This window comes from Dichotomopilus funicola (assembly GCF_033296635.1).
Source record: "Dichotomopilus funicola strain CBS 141.50 unplaced genomic scaffold C8A04scaffold_17, whole genome shotgun sequence".
Taxonomy (NCBI): domain Eukaryota; kingdom Fungi; phylum Ascomycota; class Sordariomycetes; order Sordariales; family Chaetomiaceae; genus Dichotomopilus; species Dichotomopilus funicola.
In genome coordinates, this window is record NW_026944038.1 from 186,973 (window position 1) to 207,910 (window position 20,938).

Consider the following 20,938-nt stretch of genomic DNA (forward strand, 5'->3'; position numbering starts at 1 on the left):
AATTTCATCGAGTTCAAAAACCAGAAACCAGACCCTGTTCATCTCTGTAAGAAACTTGTTGCGCTTCACAAGCCAGCATATCGCCCAATGGGATGTTTGGTTTCCATCTCAAACCATTGAGAGGAAACCTCTCGCTGGAGACGACATGGAATGCCAGCTGGTCCGACTATTTCGTTCAGATCTTTCGGAGGTCGCTGGCGTTGGATCAGAAGGTCAACGGCACCAGGAAGGATCTTAGACGACTCGTCGAGTTGGCCATAACACATGTCGTGCCTCAGGTGTTGGGGCCGCTAGAAGCTGATGGGCGACCAATCAAACCGTCACTAATTCACGAAGGTACGTAAAACTCCCTGATTTATGAATCCGACGGCAGCAACCAGGCCACGGGCCCTTACCTGATTCTGACCAACACCTGGAAAATCCAGACCTATGGGGCGGTAACATCGGGACCGATTCCAAGACCGGCGAAATCTACATTTTCGATGCTAGCGCCCACTACGCCCACTACGAGATGGAAATCGCGATATGGAGGCCTCACCCACTCTCGGTTGTCGGGTCCGGTGCCTACGTGAGCGAGTATCTAGCTCAGATGGGCGCCAGCGAGCCTGTAGAGCAGTTCTACGATCGCCAGAAGCTTTACAGCACGTGTACGGTGATGCATGCAGCGGCGTGCCACAACGGAGATTGGTTCCGTGAAGAGTGAGTAGCCCAAACTTTGTGGAAATCCGACTATCAGTCAAACTGAGTCACTGACGTCGCTAGAATCCGTGAAAACCCGAGGTACCTTCTAGAGAAATATGCGCCGGGTCTTGCGGTGGCCGGTACTTGTGATGATGCTTCATGATACTAGCAAGGGGTGAAAGGGGGGTCAGCCAAGTGCAATCAATGTGAGGTGGTCTGAGACTCAGAGCATGGCAATGGGTCGGGAATTATTTTCTGTCATCACTCGCCGTATTTATTATTGTACGCCTTAATTACGTGGCGAAACGTAAATACAGAACCTAGCTACATAACCTCGCGCGATTCCAAAACTCTTACACTTACATAATTTTCTGTAGCAATCACGTGCATCTGTCCCGAAACTCTGTCTAGCAGTGAGCCCCAAATGCCACGTAACTAGGTCCTTCCGTGCAAACGGGTTCCCATGATGTTTACCCCGTTTCCGGCCAGTTACCCTACATAGTACTCCCGATGTATGCGCGTGTAGGCGCGCACACAAGCAAGGTGACACACTAGCGCAACTTTGTGGTTCTGTGTCAAAGGCCCCAGCTTCGAGGTCCCGTCTTGGTTGTTTCTCTCGAAACCCATAGAGCCAGAGCCGGTGAATTGCCCTCGGGGCTTGGTCGGAGATCCTCAGCTACGAACAAGGAACATGTTTTGGACTCGTAATGTCATACTAAACTCGCGGGATCCGGCCCACAGTGCCTTTCCAGAGTCCAGTTCGGTATGGGATATTTAAGTTCAGTAACTTCAATTCCTCCACGCTATACTAGGAGGCCTTGAACTATTACCTGCTGACTCTTGTAGCTGGGCCCAAGCCGGATCCAAAGTGTAAAACATTCGCGCTTCCCGAGCTTCCTTCAACGTCTCAGGTTGCGACGACGCTCCAGCCCGCAGCAGCCATGGGTTGATACTCACGGTAGCCTCGGGCTGAACCTTCTCTGTTCCCCTACCGAGCCGCTGGTCGTTCTCGTCTTCGTTCACGGCCTCGGGGGGGGAGCACCAAGACCTGGTCCTTCTCTAAGGATGAATCACATTTCTAGCTTAAAGCGTGGCTGCCACGAGAAGCAGGGTTCGGCAATGTTCGCATCCATTCTTATGGCTATGATGCTGACTGGCAGTCCACAACCGCCGCTCCTACTATCAACCTTCTCGATTTTGCTCATCAGCTGCTAGAAAGGCTCCTAAATTCTCCTCATATAGCAAGTCCGGGAACGACGCCAATTGTTTTTGTTGCCCACAGCATGGGTGGTCTGGTGGTCAAGCAGGCCTACGTGCTTGCCCGACAGGACCAATTCTCCGCAAACCTAGCGAAACGTATGGAAGCCATGGTTTTCCTAGCCACTCCGCACAGGGGAACCGATCTCGCACAGACGCTGAACAACATCCTCCGTGCGTCGGCTACGCGGTTCCCTCGTTCCTTCATATCAAACCTCTCCCGCCAGAGCGAACTCCTCGAGCTACTTAACGACTCGTTTCGCCACTATGCGCCCGATATCTCACTCTTCTCCTTCTACGAGTCGCGGCCCACCGAGCTCTACCTTCGCTCTGAAATCATTGTCACGAAGGGTTCCGCCGTTTTCGGATATCCGAATGAGCGACACGCCATGCTCGATGCCAACCACAGACAAGTCTGCAAGTTCGAGTCGCGAACCGACCCAAACTACACAGCGGTTCGTGAAGCGCTACGAAACATTACAAAAACCATTCTGGAGAGGCTGTCGACGGGAAGCGCACAAGAGACCTGGAGAGCCATGCGGCAGGTCGAGAGCTTCCTTGTAATGCCATCGCAACCGGAGGACGATCTTAAGGACGTTGAGGAGGCCAGGATGGCCGGCTCTTGCGAGTGGCTTGCTGAAGAGAAGACGTTCCAGAGATGGGCAAATCCCAATTCTGACTAATTATGCATCCGTTGTATACTGGATGTCTGCGAACCCGGCCACCGGCAAATCCGTGCTCTGCGGATACGTGATCAGTTCTCTCACGGCGATGAGTCTCGACTGCAGCTACTACTTTTTCCGTCATGGGGACAAGGACAAGTCCACCGTCAGCGGGCTCCTGCGGTTCCTATTGTATCAAATGGCCCTGCGAAATGCACAAGTACGTCAACAGCTCCTGGCCATAATAGACAGAGCCGTGAGCTTCAACAAGGACGACAGCAAGGCCATCTGGCGGAAGCTGGTGTGGCCCATCATTTGCAACAACCAAACGCCTACCACGGTCCATTATTGGGTGATCGATGCGTTAGATGAGTGTTCCGATTTCGAGCTTCTCGTTGGGTCCCTGGCGTCCATAGAGCCGCACGCCCGTATCCGCATCTTGATCACCAGTCGGAAGCTCACCGAGATCACTCAAATGTTCACCGACCTGCGACGAAATCCCGCTGCCACCATTGCTGTCTATGCCAATGAGATCTCGTTCGAAAACACCAAGGCCGATATCCAACTCTATCTCGATGGAAACCGACACAAATTTCACGTCGGGGGTGAAAAGCAAAAAGACGCCTTCAGTGACCGCCTTCTCGACAAGAGCGAGGGCTGCTTTCTATGGGCCCGCACCGTTCTCGACGAGCTTGCATCCGCCTGGACTGTTGGTGAGGTCCAGCGCATCTTAGATGACGTTCCCCCAGGATTGGACCCCCTTTACTTGCGGGCGCTCGCCATCATGTCCTCGCGACCGAAACCGGGCCGAGACCTCGCCCGAACCATCCTCACATGGATCATCTGTGCTGTCCGGCCCTTAAGCGCAGTCGAGCTGTGGGAGGCGCTAAATTTGGACCTAGACGATGAGGTACCCGAGCTCGAGGCGGCCATCGCGTCGCTGTGTGCACAACTCATTCACATTGACAAAACCGGGAGGGTAATGATTGTGCACCTCACGGCGAAGACCTTCCTGACGAACGACCAGGTCCAGTCTGAATTTCGCATCGACGAGAAGCTTGGCCATGTGCGCCTGGGGACAAGCTGTCTCAAATTCCTCTGTTCGAAGCAGATGAAGCTGCCACGAGGTCGGCGAGCGATGCAAAAGCAACAACAACAGCAATAAACACCATCATCCGACACTCGCCTCCCTTTTGCGGGATATGCCTGTATCGAATTCGCCGAGCACCTGCGACATGCGACCTCCGCCAACACGGTGTTGAGCAACTTGCTTCATAGCTTTCTCGGCGCCAACGTCCTGTCCTGGATTGAGTATGTTGCGTCGGCGGGCAACCTGTCGGTCCTGACGCGGACGGCCAACTCGATGAACCCGTACCTCCAGTGGCACATCCAAAGCTCGTCACCGCTCGGTGAATTTGTCGACAGCACCCGAAACTGGGTGATTGACCTCCACCGCATCGTTGCTGGCTTCGGCCCCAACTTGCTGGCGTGTCCCTGGGGCATCTACTGGCTCATCCCGCCCTTCTGCCCCAAGTCCTCAGCCGTTGTCGCTACGACCGCTGCCTCCAAGTTCGGCCGAATCGCCGTCCGCGGTCTCAAGGACGAGGGCTGGAACGATCGCATGGCCTGTATCGATACCCGCAACGTACACACTTCGGCCGTCACATGCGGCGACACCTTCTTTGCCATTGGTTACCGATCTGGATCCATCACCTTGTACCACAACAGCACATACCTACCCTGGAAAACTCTCGACCACGGAAGCCCTGTGTATCACCTTGGGTTCGATAGGCTCAGCACCCACGTCGTCTCCGCCGGCCGGCAAGACGTCAAAATATGGGAAGTCTATAGCGGTTTTGTGTGCTGGACCGCCAAGCTGGATCATGACATTATGAGCTTGGACATCACAGAAGACGGCAAAACGGTCATGATTGCGGACAAGACCCACACGTTCACCTCCTGGAGTATGCGGTCGGGAGAGGCCGAAAAGAAGGTGAACTGGAGCAAAACGATGTCGTTTCCCGATGAAGGGGCCTGGCGCCGTCCACCCACCGCGGCCGCGCTCAGCCCTAACAGATCACTTCTCGGGGTTCTGTACCGGGGCCGCCCCATCTGCCTCTACGACCTGGAAGATGACCTCTTCCATGGTCTCGTCAGCCGTGACGGGGACCCCACGACCCAGAAGCTCGGGTCAGATCTTTCGCCCATCTCGCTCGTCTTCAACACGAAAAGAGACAACCCGAAACTTGCGGTGGCCTATGAAGACGGTGATCTGTGCCTCTTTGAGTACGAGGAACTCAGGCTGCTCGTTTCGGTCGAGGCGAACGCGCACTCTGTGGCTTGTAGCCCAGATGGTATGACGCTGGTCACAGGAAATTCGAACGGCATGGTGCAACTCTTGGAATTCGATACCCTCCGCCTCCTCTACCAAGTGAATGCCGTGGATTACGGCATTCGTGGGCTCTCGTTCACCGCTGACAACCTGCGATTTATAGACATCCGCGGGACGCAGTGCAACGTCTGGGAGCCGGCTGTCTTGTTAGGTATGGCACGGCGGGACGAGTCGTCGACGGAGCCAGCTGATTGGGAGCCTATTGTCAAGGGCATTGATAGCAACGATGTCAATATCACTAGTCTCGAGCTAGCCGATTCCGACCAATACTTCTTTGTCGGCCGATTCGACGGCTCGGTTTGTCTCTTCGAAACCTCGACTGGCGAGCAGCGGAAGGTTTTGTACCGGCACGGCTTCAAGAACTCCGTGCGTGCCGCGGTCTGGGGCACGCAACAGCGCACACTTTGGTTCCGCCGATACTGTGTGCCGCTTCATGGTCGTTGCCCTTCTCCCAAACGCCGAGCTCGGATGGAAGGCCACGACCAAGCGTTTGGACAAGAGAGCCGACTCCGTCATTCTACAACTTCTGCTAAATCCATCCAACGACCTCTTGTTAGTGTTGACCGAGAACTCAAATACCATCTGGAATTTGAGTACCGGTCAGTTGGTCAGTACGCAGACATGGCAGCCTCCTCCTTCGTTCTGCTGGGTCAACCAGCCGGGAAGCTCACCACACCGCCTATTGATAACGAAAAAAACAGCGACAGTGTTTGAATGGGAGTCATCGGAAAGTCGCGTGACGAGGTCAGTCAATTTGCACCTGACGCCCGAGAACCAGACGCCGCAGATCCAACCCCGGCGAGTCAAGAGTGTTTTTTCCCTCTCACAGGGCAAGTTCCTGATCGTAGAGCTCTCTCCAATGTTCCAGGACACCACGACAGATGTCATAGTCTTTGAGCTTCTTCCGCCCAGCTCGCACGGCAGCTTCCTCACGCCCATTGACGAATTCAGAGAGCTCAGTAAGAAGGTCAAACATGTGATCGGCAGCTACGGCTCAAGGCTGTTGTTCCTGGACTCCGAACATTGGGTCAGCTCCGTTGATGTGAGTGAGTTTGGGTCCAAGTATGGAAGTTATTTGCGGCACTTTCCCATCCCATCCGAGTGGCAGAGCCAACAGAGAAATTTGCGTATGGCCGCCACTCGCAAAGGTGACATTTTGTTTGTCCGCGGGAATGAGGTCGCTGTCATTGGTCAGGGGTTTGAATTTGAGGACTATGTTGAGGTATTGACAGCTGGTTAACGTGACCAGAAACTAATGTTAATTATAAGTAGTGGGAGGTCACCATCGAGCTCAATTACAACGCAAGTCAGGAATAGTATAAGATTTTTTAGGATCATTAAAGGCTTCATTTTGTATAGCTGGTTATACTAGTATTTAAGCTGGGCTATAAGGTTGTATCTAGGATCACAATAATATCTGTGATAAAAGGCCAGGCTTAAATAAACGATTCGAGAATGGTTACCTACGTACCCCATGAGACACCAAATTGAACTGGGCCAAGGCAGGTAGTCAATATGGGGTATTGAAAACGGGCTGGCGTGTGGTTAGCGGGACTTCAAGAAGCCGGAAGACCAGCGCCCCGACGTTTCAACATTTGGCTTTTGCGCCAGTGTCAACTATTCATTCAACATGGTGTGTTCTCCCCCACCAGGGAAGAAATCGCATCGTCCCTGTTTCTCAACCCGGAATCAACAAACTCCTCCGCCTCTCGCAACATCTCAGTCACGCAGCCGATACAAAGCCACCATTAATAACTCCGGCGGGTTCATGAGGACTGAACAACGTGAAAATGAGGTTTTTGATTTCAGTAGTTTGGTGGGTATTGACTGTGAAGGTGAAGTAAATAGCGTCATTGGGGCAGAAACTGAAGGATAATTGGTGATCCTCATGTTATTTCCGCCCGGGTAGCCATGAATGAAGAAAGCTGGCAGACATTCCCGAGTAAGGTATTGCAAATGATAATGATAATTATTGCTAGAAACAAACCAAACCTCGACCGGGGCCGTGAATTATTTACTCTCATTATCCCAACACTTGAAGAGTGCCGATAATTACGTCCAGCACGTACGATGTTGCAGCGTTGCTAACATTTATTGAGGTGTCGTTCGAATACCAAATTTTGACGAAGGACGTGCCTGAGAAGGCAGGTGCTGACCGCTGTGCCGCGCCACTAAATTCATCACTACAGTAAAAGCCGAACCGTCGATTGCGGCAGCAAATTGATGCCTTCTTGAACAGTGACGTTCTTTTTCCGTTTACCAATTCAAGTGACGGGACCTGCTATAATACTGGATTGTGGGGGTTGAAAGTTCCGTAATTACGGAGTATCAATACATGGGGCTAGGAGCAATGAAACATCAACTCCGATTCCTCGATCACGTGCACCGGTTTCCTGACGTTCCACGCCGAAGGTCTACGCAGTCTGAGGCCGGAGAAACCTGGTTTGTCCTCAATGCGTTCGTTGAGTGGAATGCCTTGATTCTGCCAAGAGCGAATTGGGTTGGTTGGCGAAGTGATGTCTTATGATGGTTGGCTTTTGTGGTGGGTGGGCGAAGTTGTGACGAGACAAGGAGAGCGGAAATCTCGCGAAACCGCTCGGGTTGGGGAATCGCTGCAGGACCGCTCCTGCCGCTACCGTTGCTAGATTGCCTCTACGCCCGCTATGATTCGACCGGTGCTTGTTTTCAGCTGGTTGTGCGCCCTTCCGGGCCGCTTTCTTCTGTGAGGGCAGAATAGGAAAGGAGCGCTGGAGGAAGAAACCGCCCGCGAACCACAGCCGCCTTTGCTCGGTAATCGGGGTTTCTCAATTCCCCCGTCAACCCTGTTCTGCTCCCGCTCACTTGCTCCTGCTCCATAAACCCACCGTCGCATGTTTGGCATTTCGCCGAGGCAGTCAATAACTCCTCGAATCATTCAAGCATGCAGAAATAGCAAACAGCTAGCGCGACGATGCGAGCCTGCTTTAACTGCGCCAAGTCCAAGCTGCGGTGCGACTGGCCGGACGACACCGAGGCAGCGGCAACCGTTACAAACAAACCCGTCTGCATCCGATGTTCCCGGTTGAATCTCCGATGCTGGGTGACTGAACCGGCCAAGCGTGGGCCGCGCCCGGGCTCCCGAAGGATAACCAAAGTGTAAGTTGAGTCGCATCACAAGTGTCTGGAATCGTGCATTCTGAGACAACAGATCTCCATGCTAGGGACCGAGTTAGCCAGCTCGAACAAAAGCTCGAGAGCCTGGTGTCGCTCCTCGCCACCAATGGCGTCGGACTGCCCGGTTCTCTCTCTGTTGCTTCGGCCGAAACTCCACCCGAGGCCCCGGTTCCGGCTGCCCACCTGGCTCCGGATTCCGGTCCTGCTCCCGGCCCCGCTCCGTCTGCCGGAGATACTAGCCCAAAAGGGGCTCCGATGATACTCTTCCGTGGTATCGACCCCGACCCTCACCATCACTCGGTACGGCGCTCCCCGTCACCATGTGAATTGCCGTCACCCCAGGAACTACCAACTTTCACAGACCACGTCCTCAGCCACGAGGCTGCCGAACACATTCTTCAAGAATACCGTCAGAAATTCGTCCCGAAGTTTCCTTTCGTGCCCCTCCCTGCATCATGGCTCTCGCATCAACTCTCACCGCACCAACAGTTCCTCTTTTCCACCATTGCCTACGCCGTGGCACCCCCACCTCACCTGGACCGATCGGCCTTCCACCGGTGGTTCCGTCAATATCTAGGCCAGGAGATGGTGCAAAAAGAGCAACAGTCTCTAGAACTGCTCCAAGCAATTTTAGTCTTCGCTGCCTGGTAAGACTGCCCACCTACTCATCCTCACGGCAGTTATGCATCGTAATGGGACGTGGTGGCTAACGCGGACAATGCAACAGGGGGCACTACTACTTGTGCGCGGGTCATAGGGGGACAGACATCATACAACTCGCGATAGCTCTGGTTGCCGACCTAGGGTTAGACCTGGCCCCAGCACCATTAACGCCAAAACCATCCAGCCGATTCGCAGAACCTCTGAGGAAAGCACAGGGACAGCATTCTCTGCAAGAACAGAGGGCCGCTCTTGGGTGTTTCTACATATGTACCATGTAAGCTCCCATCCAACCCTTTCGTGCCGCAATATCTATTGACCAACCCACCAGCATGGCCCCGATCCTGCGCCAATCTGCCGTGCTGACCTTCACGCCCTACATGTCTGAGCGGTGTGACCGTCTTGCCCAGCTCCAAGACGAGCCTTCGGATGTGTACCTTGCAGCGCTCATCCGGCTCCAGGCATTAAATGCCCGCTGGGGCATCGCGTTTCCAGCGCCAGAAAACTCCTTTGGTCCGCCCAGAGCCTTTGATGACACAACTTACATGGCCATAACTTCGGCTATTGAAGAGCTCGAGGTGATCGGCCGCTCCCTGCCCAATTCTATAAGGAATGATGGTAAGGTCCTACGCCTCCCTCCTCAAGCACACCCACGCTAACCCCCCTCACACCACTAGTCGTTCTCTGGACAATTTATGCTCAAAGTCGCATCGTCCGTTTTACCCATACTGCTATCCATCAGCACGTCGCGACCACCACGACCACCGTCCCGAATCACCTTCATGACATCAACCACTTTAACCGCGCCACCGCGCTCCGTACTTGTCTAACCGCCTGTGTCGGCACCATCCGCTCTTATCTTGCCATACCCCCACTCGACTTAGCCACGACTTGTCCTGTCATGACTACCTGCAGTCTTGGCATAGCCTTGTTAACCCTTCGCCATCTATTGCTGTCGCTTAACGACGACCCAGACTGGGATACGGCTGCTGCTCGGTCTGTCGTTGATGCTGAAGGTATGATCGATGGGTTGTGTGACCTGTTTAAGGATTCGTACCTGGCTCTGCAGGAAGACAGTGACCGACGGACCGGGACGGAAGGCTCTGACCTTTCGTCACCAGGGCTTAGTGGGGAAGATGGTTGGGGGTTGATTGCTGGCGGGAGCTCGTATCGGGAGATGCAAGTCGTCGAGATGCACGGATCTGGGAAACTGACCAGGGCATTGGCGGATATGGAGTTGGCGAATGACAAGGCTGGGCCAGCGGTGCTAGGTTACTGGAAAAAGCTGAGATGGTTCAAGAGCTGGTATCTCGACGCAAACTTCTCTAATGAACACCCGGCCGCGCCCGAAGGCACTCGGTGCCATGAGCACAATAACGCCCCGAACTCGGAGTCCCTGCCTGACCCACCTGAAGAGTTCACGGACGAAATATGGGCAGGTATGGCCGGCCCCGAGGATATTTTGGGGTGGGACGAGGCCGATCTGGTCAGCACAGGGTTGTGAAGGAAAGTGGGCATATTTTGGATACCATTGCGATTTGAACAAGCCATCATAGAATTATATCGAACCGACAAAACAAGCTTGCTTTAGCCTTGACTCCCTTCCGATCAAACACACAGGACCCTCTCCGCAACGCTAGTTAACTACAACGATAGAACAAACGCGAACAAGACGGAAAACACACTGCCTCGCCAACAATATCCCGCACCCGATCCCTCTATCATCGTACCGTCATCGAGGCATTAGCACCCCTAAACACCAACTGCGCATGCCGTCCTCTAACCTCCCCCACAGACCCATTGACACCACCACCAACTATCCTCGCCCCCTTAGTCCCAAATCCTAAGTCCCTAACCCTCCCACTCGCCAGATCAAACAAACAACCATGCACCTGCAAACCCCTTTCCTGAATCGCCTCCTGCACCACCGCATTCGCCATCAACACCGCCACGCCCGCCTGCACATTCAGCTCCGCCAACCGAGTCGCCCGTTTCCCATCCTCCTCCCCGACCTTCTCCAGCTCCTCAGCATGCGTCGCCAGCACCGCCCGCAGCGGCGTCAACCAGGTATCCAGCACGCCACCAATACGTTTCTGCGAGAGCGCCGCGGCGGCCCCGCCGCAGGCTGAGTGCCCGCACAGCACGATGTGGCGCACACGCAGGTGGGAGACGGCATACTCGATTACCGAGGACGTGTTGATGTCGGTTGGGGAGATGATGTTGGCGATGTTGCGGTGCACGAAGACGTCGCCGGGTTGGAGGCCGAGGATGGTAGTTTCGGGGCAGCGCGAGTCGGAGCAGCCGAGCCAGACTGGGGGAGGGTGTTAGTTGGTTGGAAGAATAAGGGGGGGGGTAAAAGGGGGCAAGTGTGACTTACGGATCTGTGGCGTCTGGCCGCTTGCGAGCTTGGGGAAGAAGGCTGGGTTTTGGTGGGCTTTGTAGCCTGCCCAGGCGTTGTTCGAGCTCAAAGCGTAGAGGAAGCTGTCGTCTACTAAGCGTCAGTAAGACATATCCCGTTGTATGTGTACACTATAGTATGCCATTGCAAGACTAGCATTCCACTCACCTTGGGCCATTATATCCCTATCTCAATAAAATAGATAACCAGCGACGCTGAATTGAGCAGTTGCAAAACAAGACCAAGTAAATAATCACCCGTTACCCACAACAACGTGATAAACCCGGCGTTTAAGTACAGCTCAAACTAATGCAACGCGCGATTTTCTCAACCCTGCTCGTGCGTCCAGCTATGTTGGTGAACGTTGTCTAAGCCCGTCTCGAAATGGTGTGAATCCCTGGTACACACGCACACCACTTGTCAGCAGGGAACCCCGCATCAGGATGGGGGAGGGGGGAGGGGGGTGTATCGCGGGATTTCCAACCTTTTATATCCGTTTTTGGTGTTTTATAACCGGACAGCAGAAAACGGTGTATGATAAAGAGGGGAGTAAATCCTCCGAGGAGAACTCGAGAGTGCGGAGAACCGAAAGTGAGTGAGACTTTTGTCGGTACTTAAAAGGGGGGTACCGGAGGTGTGTGGCGTTGTTGGTGTAAGTCAAGTGGTGGGTGAGCGAATCCTAGGTTGTACAAAGCAATCACGCCGAAAGATCACAAGATAACGATCGAGTTGGACTCGGGGACTTTTGTTCGGAAAGGAGATCAAAAAGGTGGAAGAGAGAGAACGACGGAACACCGCTTGTGGGAGAAAACATGGGACATGCGGTCCTCATAAACATCGACACAAGCAACACCCCCAAGGACACGAACCCGCGAAGACCTGCCATCCCATCCCATCCTCGCTGCGTCAACGGATTAGTTCGGTGTTGGGTAGATCCGGCTCCTCCGGGGAGATAAGACAGCCAGGCAACTGAACAACCCCTGTGCGACACGATCACCGTCAACGCCGAGTCGGAGTCCGGGGCGCCGCTCGCAGCCTTTCCCTCAGCCGTGTCTCAAATGGGGGAAAGGCTGTGCATCAAATCCATAGACCTTTCCCAAGCCCCCCCCCCTCCCCCGTCTATTATCCGTTCGTTATAGGTCCGGGGATCACACCGGGGAGAAGTTTTATGTCAGGTGAAACCTCGAGACGCTCATCTCTGAGGTGTCGACTTGGCTGAGCTGGAAAGGGTGAGATATTAGGTACCTTCGGATGGTTATTTGAGTCTTGGGGGATGGTGCGTCCTGTTATCCACTATAGTCGCATTCGTAACTACTCATTGTGAGTTAAGCTTAGGAAGCTTCAAATCAATCCAAAAGTTTCCGAGCCTAAAAGTCAACCAGCTGAGTGCCTTGCGCTGAACGAAGAAGGTAAGGATGTCCATGTTGCATGTTTCCCGCTTCCTCAATTTATGTCGGTGTCAGATGGTGGTGGTTGGCCATATCCGTCAGTACCGACTTGGCGGTCGCGGGTAGGCGCCGACGATCCTGCACTTATGTTGCATGCCGTCCCGAGATGGTGGGACTACGTAAAGATCGGGCCGGCCATGGGCGGAACAAGCCCGACCCCACGAATTGGTACGGATTAAGTCCAGCCCGTTCCGCGCCTGTCTCTGTTATGCTGGTTAAATTCAGGAATAAAACTGGGAACCATTCTGAAACGGTAGGAAGTCGGAGGGACACTTCATGGCAATCACAACACATGGGACTCGGAGCTCTTGCATTGGTGACATCCATGATTCATTGAGCTGTCCCGACCGAAAAAAAAGCAATAGCCATGAACCCGAAAACAAAACCTGGTATCAACGCCCGTGTGTGACGGCGGTAAGCAGTTTATTTCACCCTGATCTGGTTTTGGTATTCCCGTACGCCATTCGTAAGTGCAGCCCCGCCCATCCGACCATTGTAATGCTTCTTTACACCTTGATGGCGTTCTCGATGGCCTTCTGGCGCTTCTCGATGCGCTTCTGGGCCTTGGCACCCATGATGCCACCACCCCACTTCTTGCGGGCCTCCTCGTTCTTCTCGATGTAGCCCTCCTTGACAGCGGAGACGAGCTTGGACAGCTCAGTCTTGTCCTCGGAGCGGACCTCGGTGATAGCGAGGACGGCGGCAGTCTAAGCATTGGTTGTTAGCTTTTCTGCTTCATTCTACCGCATGCTGCGGAGTGCAACCCATAGAAAACTAACCTTCTTGTGAACGACAGTGCCGAGACGGGCCTTGCCCTTGATGATGGCGTAAGGGACGCCCATCTTGCGGCAAAGAGCGGGGAGGAAGATGACAAGCTCAATGGGGTCGACATCGTTGGGGATGAGGACGAGCGAAGCCTTCTTGTTCTCAATCAAGCCAACGACGTGGTTAAGACCGTACTTGACGACGTAGGGCTTCTTGCTGACGTCCTCCTTCTTCTTACCCTCCTTGATGGCGGTAGCCTCCTTCAGCAGACGCTCCTTCTTCTCGGTCTTGCTCTCAGGGCGGTACTTGTTCAGGAGCTTGAAAGCCTGCGCAGCGGTGTTTTTGTCGAGGACCTGCTGGAACTGGGCAATCGCAGGGGGGACCTTCAGGCGGAGGTTGAGGATCTTCTTCTGGCGTTGAAGACGGACATACTCCGGCCACTTAACCATGCGCGAGAGGTTGCGCTTGGGCTGGATGTCCTGACCGATGCCGAAGTTGCGGGACCGCTTCTCGATGAGAGGGTTCTGAAGGCACGTCAGCTCGGGCGGCTCTGGTAGGGGGGTCTAGGGTAAAAGCGACTCACCTTAGGGGCCTTCTTGGAACCAGCCTTCCCCTGGGGGAAGGGGGCCGGCGCGGCCTTCTTACCAGACTTAGGAGGCTATCATTGAGGAGGAGACATCAGTAAATGTTTTCCATTGACTGTTATCTTCTGAACTCTAAAGAGTGGTTGAGTGGCATTTCTGCGCACTGCGAACCAGCTCAAGCCATTCATCACCTGCGGTTTTGCAACCAGCAGGCGGAAATTCATGCAACTCGCAGATTTCGAGAAATCATTGAGTGCAGAATGCAAGTATGCATCATGAGATGCCTTGCAGGCGTTATTTTCGTCATCAAGTGCTTACCATTTTGTCGGTTGGCGATGCTCAGGACCGGAGCTTGTTGTCGAGAATAATTCTGCAGAAGGAAATTTTGGTGATGCAGCAAAAGAAAAGAAGGTTGTGGATGAGTAAACGCTTGGACCACCAGGGCACAAGCGGGGAATCTTCGGCGCCGATGGTGGGTCCAACTCTCCCCCACCATGGGATCGGTCTTGGCCTGGACCTTTTGAGTCAAACGCCGTGTGCTTTGAGATATCTTTTGAGAACGGCCGCCCCAAACAAAGAAATCTGTAAATTAGAGATTGGATTAAAATTTCAGTTACTAGACGACACGAAATCGGCGTTGTCGAGACTCTCCTTCACCATGGCCCCCGCCCTTTGCGCCAACTGCAACACCGAGCGGGCGCTCATCAAGCGACCAAAGAACCACGCTAAGCTTTGCAAGGCTTGTTTCATCAAGGTTTTTGAGGAGGAAGTCCACCACACCATCATATCCTCACGATTATTTCACCGGGGCGAGAAGGTTGCGATAGGCGCGTCTGGCGGGAAGGATTCAACGGTTCTAGCGTCGGTCTTGAAGATTTTGAACGAGCGGTACGACTATGGACTTGAACTAGTTCTCCTGAGCATAGACGAAGGCATCAAAGGATATCGAGATGACTCGTTGGAGACGGTCAAACGGAACGCTGTGCAATACGACATGCCATTGAAGGTTGTCGGTTACGATGAGTTGTACGGTTGGACAATGGACCAAGTCGTGGCTACGATTGGCAAGAAGGGGAACTGCACATACTGCGGCGTATTTCGCCGGCAGGCGCTCGATCGTGGCTCCAAGATGCTCGGCATAAAGCATGTTGTAACTGGCCACAACGCCGACGATATCGCTGAGACGGTTCTCATGAACCTCCTCCGAGGAGATCTAGCTCGTCTCTCACGAAGCACCAGTATCGTGACAGGGGACAGCCGATCTGAGGTCAAGAGAAGCAAGCCGCTCAAATACTCGTACGAGAAGGAGATCGTGCTCTATGCCCATCATAAAAAGCTCGATTACTTCAGCACAGAATGCATATACAGCCCAGAGGCATTCCGTGGAAGCGCCAGGAGTCTCATCAAGCAGCTCGAGCGGGTACGCGCTACTGCCATTCTAGACATTGTCCGCAGTGGAGAGGATATGGCCAGGCTTGTCCCGAGAGACACATCGTCTTCCTGTTCGTGCAAAGAACAGAAGAACGCAGCCCCAATAGCGTTAGCCGAAGACGACGTCGGCGGATGCGGCTCACAAAACGGGCGGACACCAGGAAATGAGATGGCTGCCATGGATAAGCAGCTGAGGGATAATGAGGTACACGAGAAGTTCGAAATCGACGTCGCCAAAGTAATTTCCGAGGGCAAGAAGACGGGGCCGGAGAAGCAACAGTGGGGTCTCCCAACGAGGAATGGCAACAGTGCCACGGGTGCTGTGGGTGGCCAAGTGCTGGGGAATTGTGAGCGCTGCGGTTATATGTCGAGTCAGGCCACATGCCAGGCGTGCACTCTCTTAGACGGCCTAAATAAGAACCGTGCGCAGATACAAATATAAAGCTGCCTCACGTACAGGCACACCGTGTTGAAGAACGTTGTGAATTGAATGTTGGGTGGTGTCCTATGTACGGCCGTTCCCGTGGCTCTTCTCGGTTTTGGTTCCTATGACATCCTCCTCTCAACCTAGAACAACGTAAGCTTCTGCTATCCCCGCAGGACTTTGTTGGATCACATACTCGCCAAGGGTTGTTTAATTCAAATCCTGGCGGCGCTATCGGATTGTCTGTTTGCCCTCTCAAATACCCGGTGAGTCTCCTGTCGCGATCCATCACTATGATACTGTCAGTACCACACGCTAGTTCGTTCGGATCGGGAGGCGTCGTCGTACTTTGCTAGAAGAGGGTCAGCGATAGTCCAGGCCAGTTACTCGTTCCCGTTAATCCTCAGCCGTACCTTGTCCCACTGGTCAATTGACCACCTGTGCCTCTTGCCACCGCTCTGCATGTTTTTGATCTTGTTTAATCCAGCGCCCGACACCCCGAACATCTGGAATTTGGTCAGCGATTGCTGTCGGCCCGCGCAACGGTCCCGTTGGAGCGTACCACGACGATGATGCCATAGGGAATCAAGCTTTCGAAAGGAACGGGCATTGCGGCGGTATTTTCGGCCTATTGGATTGAGTCAGTTGAGAGTAATGCGAACACCAGTAGGATTGTATGCGTACACGAAGCCTTGGTTCCCCGTTTTGAGCAAAACACCGAAGAAGCTGTGAGCTCTGTCCTATCGAGGGAACCGTGGATGCTGCTCCAAGTTGGCGAATAGCTCAGCATTCGAGGTTCGACGCCTCAGGCACCAATTAGATTGCCCCACTTCAACCCCCGGTTGAAGCTCGGACCTTTGTATGTTGAACGCCATCAAACTCGTGACTAAGCTTTACGTCCCCCCAGCTGCAACCTCGCAAGGGCGGCTCGCGAACTGGCAACTGCGACGCACCGAACGAGCGAGGCAAAACACATGAAATTTAAGATTCGTACGCCGTCAATTGATGCCATCTCCAAAATACCGCGATATTCACGTGTCTTTTTCACCGCCGCGTAACACGAGGTTCTCAACCCGTCAATACCCATCCCGCCGAACCTGTGATCGGCGCGTCGCGCACCCCTTTCGTACGCCGCGCATCACCGAGGGCTTTGCGCTTCGATTCCGACCTCCCCAACCGACGCGAACTCCGTTGTTTTACCCCTACAGCCATGCGCGGGGCATGAGCAATACCCGATCCGACCTTTTACGTTATTTTCCTGATATGAGCGGCGCCAGCTGCCCCGACGCTTGACGAGGCGCGCCAAACGTCGTGGCCGGCGCCTCGCTGTTCCCCAGACGAGCTGGGCAATAACAGTACAAAAATGGCGGAGGCGCAACTCATGGAGGAGGAGTTGCAGCAAAGAGCCATGCAGTCGGACCATAATGCTGATCAAGCGCACGACAGCGTCGACGGTGACGTGGAGATGGGCGACGAAAGCGCGTTCGCGTCGCAAAGTCACATTGATGTTGGGCTTGGGTCCACGGATGACGATGGGGACGAGGATATGGATGAAGATGAGGGAAACGAGGAAGAGTATGACGAGGAGGATGCACACGGCGAGGATGACTCAGAACATAGCGACTCTGATGCTTCTGGGGAGGACGAGGATGGCGATAATTTTGATGAGGATGCCGAAGGCGAAGACGACGAGGAGCTAGATAACGACGCTCACCACCCACGTCACCGATCTGACAGCATGGTCGATGCTCCCGATGGCGAGGAAGAAGAGGATGAAGAGGACGAAGATGAAGGCGTTGGTGCAGTCAAAATTCGGCCCGGCGAGACCGACGATGAGGATGACAGCGGCGAGGAGTCGGCGAGTTTAGCCAGCGTCAGCGAGGCGGAATCTGAGGGCGAGGCGGAATGGGATGCTGCCGACAATGATGATGCTGAGGACGACGAGCTTGAAAATGCCGCTGGCCATTGCATATTTTGCAAACGAGACGAAGAAAACGACCCAGGCGATGAGTTTGAAGCATTCTTGGCTTGCAGGAAATGCGGTGATAATGGTATGCCAGGGATCCCCTTTGCTGAATCACATTAAACTGAGCGTCGAACTAACACAGCCCAGCACATCCATACTGCGCCCGAGAACAAGACGCTTTGTCAAGTGAAGATGGTAAGCCTTTGTCCCTCCATACGACCTCTTTTCCTTCTCATCACTGACATCATTAGGCTCCGACGCTTGGACGTGTCCTCGATGCGCTGATGATTCTGACTCGGATGTCGTTGGCGACTTAGAAGTCGACATGAATGGGATAAACGACGAAGACGTTGGCCCGGCTACCCGTCGCTCCACGGCGCCAAAAGCCGCCCGGGACCTCCTCTCCTCCCATACAAGTCCCACCAACCCCGACTCCCATCTGTCCAACAACTCCATTCACGACGAAGACCCTACGGATGGATCTCGTGTGCTCAGGAAACGCAAGTCATCTTCTGTGGAAGCGGATGAGAGCATCATGGCCCTCCACAAGCGGCTCAGGAATACCGATGGTGACCAGAGTAACGACGAAGCAGCGACAACGCAAGAAAGCTCCTCAAGACCAGTCTCGCGGTCCCTGCGTCTAAAGTTAACCACAACACAACCTGCGTCCATCGTGAAGAGAACCCGTAACAGCATATTGATGAGGTTACGAGTCAACTCTTCTGAGCTCCGCCAAATCTTATCCCGAAGACCAAAAGGGCCGAAGAAACGCTCCCATCGGCCCCGAAGGCGAGCATCGAGGAGCGAATCAACGCGCGTCGTACCTTTGCCCTTGAGCGCGATCGCGACACCGTTTACACCCAGTGCCTACTCACAGCCGTTCTACTCGTTTTACGATAAGGAGACTGACGAGCTGAAGGGCAAGCCATACGGCGGGATCCTGACCGAAGGGGAGGCTGACACCTCAAAAACGATGCCGGGCACAGATGATCGACGGCGCTTCGATGAAGCCAAGCAAAAAGCGGAGGAGGAGTGGCGGCAACGATTGCTCACAATGCAGGCCGAAGTTGAAGCTCCCACCAAAAAGTCCAAGAAGGCGTCCGGCCCGGCCAGTCAAATCGAATGCATCGAATTCGGCGGCTGGGAGATCGATACCTGGTACGCGGCTCCATACCCAGAGGAGTATAGCAGGAACCGTGTGCTGTATATCTGCGAGTTCTGCCTCAAGTACATGAACTCGGACTATGTGGCTTGGCGGCACAAACTCAAGTGCCCTGCCAAGCATCCTCCAGGAGACGAGATTTACAGACATGGTTCCGTATCTGTCTTTGAGGTGGACGGCCGCAAGAACCCTGTTTACTGCCAGAACCTCTGTCTTCTGGCTAAGCTTTTTCTGGGATCCAAAACACTCTACTACGACGTTGAGCCGTTCCTGTTCTACGTTTTATGCGAGTATGACGATATGGGCTACCACTTTGTCGGGTACTTCTCGAAGGAGAAACGTGCAAGCAGTCAAAACAACGTATCTTGCATCCTCACACTCCCCATTCATCAACGCAAAGGATACGGTAATCTGCTGATCGACTTTTCCTACCTTCTCACCCGGGTGGAGAAGAAGACGGGATCTCCAGAAAAGCCTCTTTCGGACATGGGGTTGGTTTCATATCGCAACTACTGGCGGCTGATAATGTGCCGATACCTCTTGCGCCAATCCTCCGAGGAACGATCCGGGAAGACCGGCCTCAGCATCAAGAAGATCTCCGACGACACAGGCCTGACACCTGACGACGTGATATCCGCGCTCGAAGGGCTCAGGTGCTTGGTCCGCGACCCGCAAACCCAGCTCTACGCTTTCCGCGTGGACTTCCAGTACTGTCGTGAATACGTCGCAAAATGGGAGGCAAAGAAGTACGTGCAGCTCAACGAGAGAGCCTTGACGTGGACGCCATACGTTATGGGCAGGAGCAACGCAACAAATTTCGAGTTGGGCCCGGCTTTAAATGCTATTGCCCCGAGGGAAGAAGACGAGGAAACAAAACCAGTCGTCCCGCCAGAAGCGTCCCACGTCAACGGAGCGGATCCCACGGGTCAGCCCGACACCCCCGCCGAGGAAAAGACCTCTCCCGAAGTTGAAGTGATGAAGTCCACCGAGCCTGATGATGGCAACGAGATGACCGACCCCGTCGAGACAACGGGCACCAATACCGACGGCCTCACCAACGGGGTGGCTGAATCGGCCGGTAGTCTCGCCGATGCGGAAGACACGAAAATGTCACCCAACCCCCAATCCAACTCGGAATCGGCGAAACCAACGGAAAAGAGTTGGATTGACCAATACAAAGACGTCCCCGCGACGCGATTCGAAGTCGTGCCGCCCGTCAACGGCCGCCGAACCGACCGCACCCGCAGTATCATCCCCCGACCACCTCCAGTCCGCACCGCCAGCAGTGTGCCGCGACCCCCCAAGCCCCGACGCCCCACCAGCACCCGTCGGTCCACCGCTTCGTCCTCTCGGGCCAGGACCAGCACAAGTAGCAACAAGCGCAAGCCGGGCGGCACTGGCCGTGGACCGGGCCGGTGGCCAAAGGGCACGAAGAAGAGCGATTATGGGAACGCCGCTAGTGGCCCGGGCCTTCCCCCGGCGTGGATCGCTGAGCGTGCCAGGCTCGCGGCCCTCTCGTCCTCGAACAAGAAAGAGGGTAGAGAGGGCATTGATGTTATGGACACCGTGCAGGTGCAGTCCCCCGGGCTACGGGATGGGTCAAAGGGCTTGGGGTCCAGTGTTGAGAAGGAGAATGCGGACGTGGAAATGCAGGATGCGGAAGGAGACGTTGACGCGTGAGGATATCGCGTTCTTTTGGGTCGGGCGGTGCGGCAAACAAGATACCACAGGCATCGGCGTTGTCCCTTGGTTGCTTTGGGGCGTTGGGGTTTACGGAAGGGGGAGAGGCATTTCGGGTCTTTTTGTACCTCGCCAATTATTTTTTTTTCTTTGCGGCATGATACACCGGACGATGACCCCGTGTCTTTCCTCCGTTTCAAATGTCTGAATATACTGTACCGTTGCCTCTGTTGCCGTCCAACTCCCTCCGTATCTTATCAACTTTAGGTACGGGT

General features: G+C 54.3%; 9 protein-coding genes across 9 annotated transcripts; 6 read left to right on the plus strand and 3 right to left on the minus strand.

The window, feature by feature from the left end:
• Window positions 1–92: 92 nt before the first annotated feature.
• On the plus strand, window positions 93–844 carry C8A04DRAFT_26990 (Fructosamine/Ketosamine-3-kinase; the record flags this gene model as incomplete). Its single annotated transcript, XM_062780124.1, has 3 exons — window positions 93–336; window positions 426–699; window positions 763–844. 3 exons carry the CDS (start codon window positions 93–95, stop codon window positions 842–844), a joined length of 600 nt encoding a protein of 199 aa, XP_062638600.1.
• Window positions 845–1,147: 303 nt separating this feature from the next.
• On the plus strand, window positions 1,148–6,232 carry C8A04DRAFT_35948 (uncharacterized protein; the record flags this gene model as incomplete). The annotated part of the gene is made up of 6 exons (XM_062783354.1): window positions 1,148–1,182; window positions 1,611–1,683; window positions 1,764–2,587; window positions 2,697–3,666; window positions 3,826–5,333; window positions 5,389–6,232. The coding sequence occupies 6 exons, from the start codon at window positions 1,148–1,150 to the stop codon at window positions 6,230–6,232; spliced, it is 4,254 nt and encodes a 1,417-aa protein (XP_062638601.1).
• A 1,710-nt stretch (window positions 6,233–7,942) lies between these two features.
• C8A04DRAFT_26993 (uncharacterized protein) lies at window positions 7,943–8,796 on the plus strand (the record flags this gene model as incomplete). Its single annotated transcript, XM_062780125.1, has 2 exons — window positions 7,943–8,127; window positions 8,193–8,796. The coding sequence occupies 2 exons, from the start codon at window positions 7,943–7,945 to the stop codon at window positions 8,794–8,796; spliced, it is 789 nt and encodes a 262-aa protein (XP_062638602.1).
• A 341-nt stretch (window positions 8,797–9,137) lies between these two features.
• On the plus strand, window positions 9,138–10,309 carry C8A04DRAFT_26994 (uncharacterized protein; the record flags this gene model as incomplete). Its single annotated transcript, XM_062780126.1, has 2 exons — window positions 9,138–9,423; window positions 9,483–10,309. 2 exons carry the CDS (start codon window positions 9,138–9,140, stop codon window positions 10,307–10,309), a joined length of 1,113 nt encoding a protein of 370 aa, XP_062638603.1.
• A 217-nt stretch (window positions 10,310–10,526) lies between these two features.
• Window positions 10,527–11,348, minus strand: C8A04DRAFT_35949 (carbonic anhydrase; the record flags this gene model as incomplete). The annotated part of the gene is made up of 3 exons (XM_062783355.1): window positions 10,527–11,116; window positions 11,183–11,293; window positions 11,336–11,348. The coding sequence occupies 3 exons, from the start codon at window positions 11,346–11,348 to the stop codon at window positions 10,527–10,529; spliced, it is 714 nt and encodes a 237-aa protein (XP_062638604.1).
• Window positions 11,349–13,157: 1,809 nt separating this feature from the next.
• C8A04DRAFT_26996 (50S ribosomal protein L30e-like protein) lies at window positions 13,158–14,321 on the minus strand (the record flags this gene model as incomplete). Its single annotated transcript, XM_062780127.1, has 4 exons — window positions 13,158–13,358; window positions 13,431–13,940; window positions 14,000–14,074; window positions 14,319–14,321. The coding sequence occupies 4 exons, from the start codon at window positions 14,319–14,321 to the stop codon at window positions 13,158–13,160; spliced, it is 789 nt and encodes a 262-aa protein (XP_062638605.1).
• Window positions 14,322–14,658: 337 nt separating this feature from the next.
• Window positions 14,659–15,873, plus strand: C8A04DRAFT_10806 (uncharacterized protein; the record flags this gene model as incomplete). The annotated part of the gene is made up of 1 exon (XM_062776724.1): window positions 14,659–15,873. The coding sequence occupies one exon, from the start codon at window positions 14,659–14,661 to the stop codon at window positions 15,871–15,873; it is 1,215 nt and encodes a 404-aa protein (XP_062638606.1).
• A 284-nt stretch (window positions 15,874–16,157) lies between these two features.
• Window positions 16,158–16,465, minus strand: C8A04DRAFT_26998 (uncharacterized protein; the record flags this gene model as incomplete). The annotated part of the gene is made up of 3 exons (XM_062780128.1): window positions 16,158–16,202; window positions 16,269–16,361; window positions 16,418–16,465. 3 exons carry the CDS (start codon window positions 16,463–16,465, stop codon window positions 16,158–16,160), a joined length of 186 nt encoding a protein of 61 aa, XP_062638607.1.
• Window positions 16,466–17,218: 753 nt separating this feature from the next.
• On the plus strand, window positions 17,219–20,663 carry C8A04DRAFT_10802 (uncharacterized protein; the record flags this gene model as incomplete). Its single annotated transcript, XM_062776721.1, has 2 exons — window positions 17,219–17,906; window positions 18,073–20,663. 2 exons carry the CDS (start codon window positions 17,219–17,221, stop codon window positions 20,661–20,663), a joined length of 3,279 nt encoding a protein of 1,092 aa, XP_062638608.1.
• Between the last annotated feature and the right edge of the window lie 275 nt (window positions 20,664–20,938).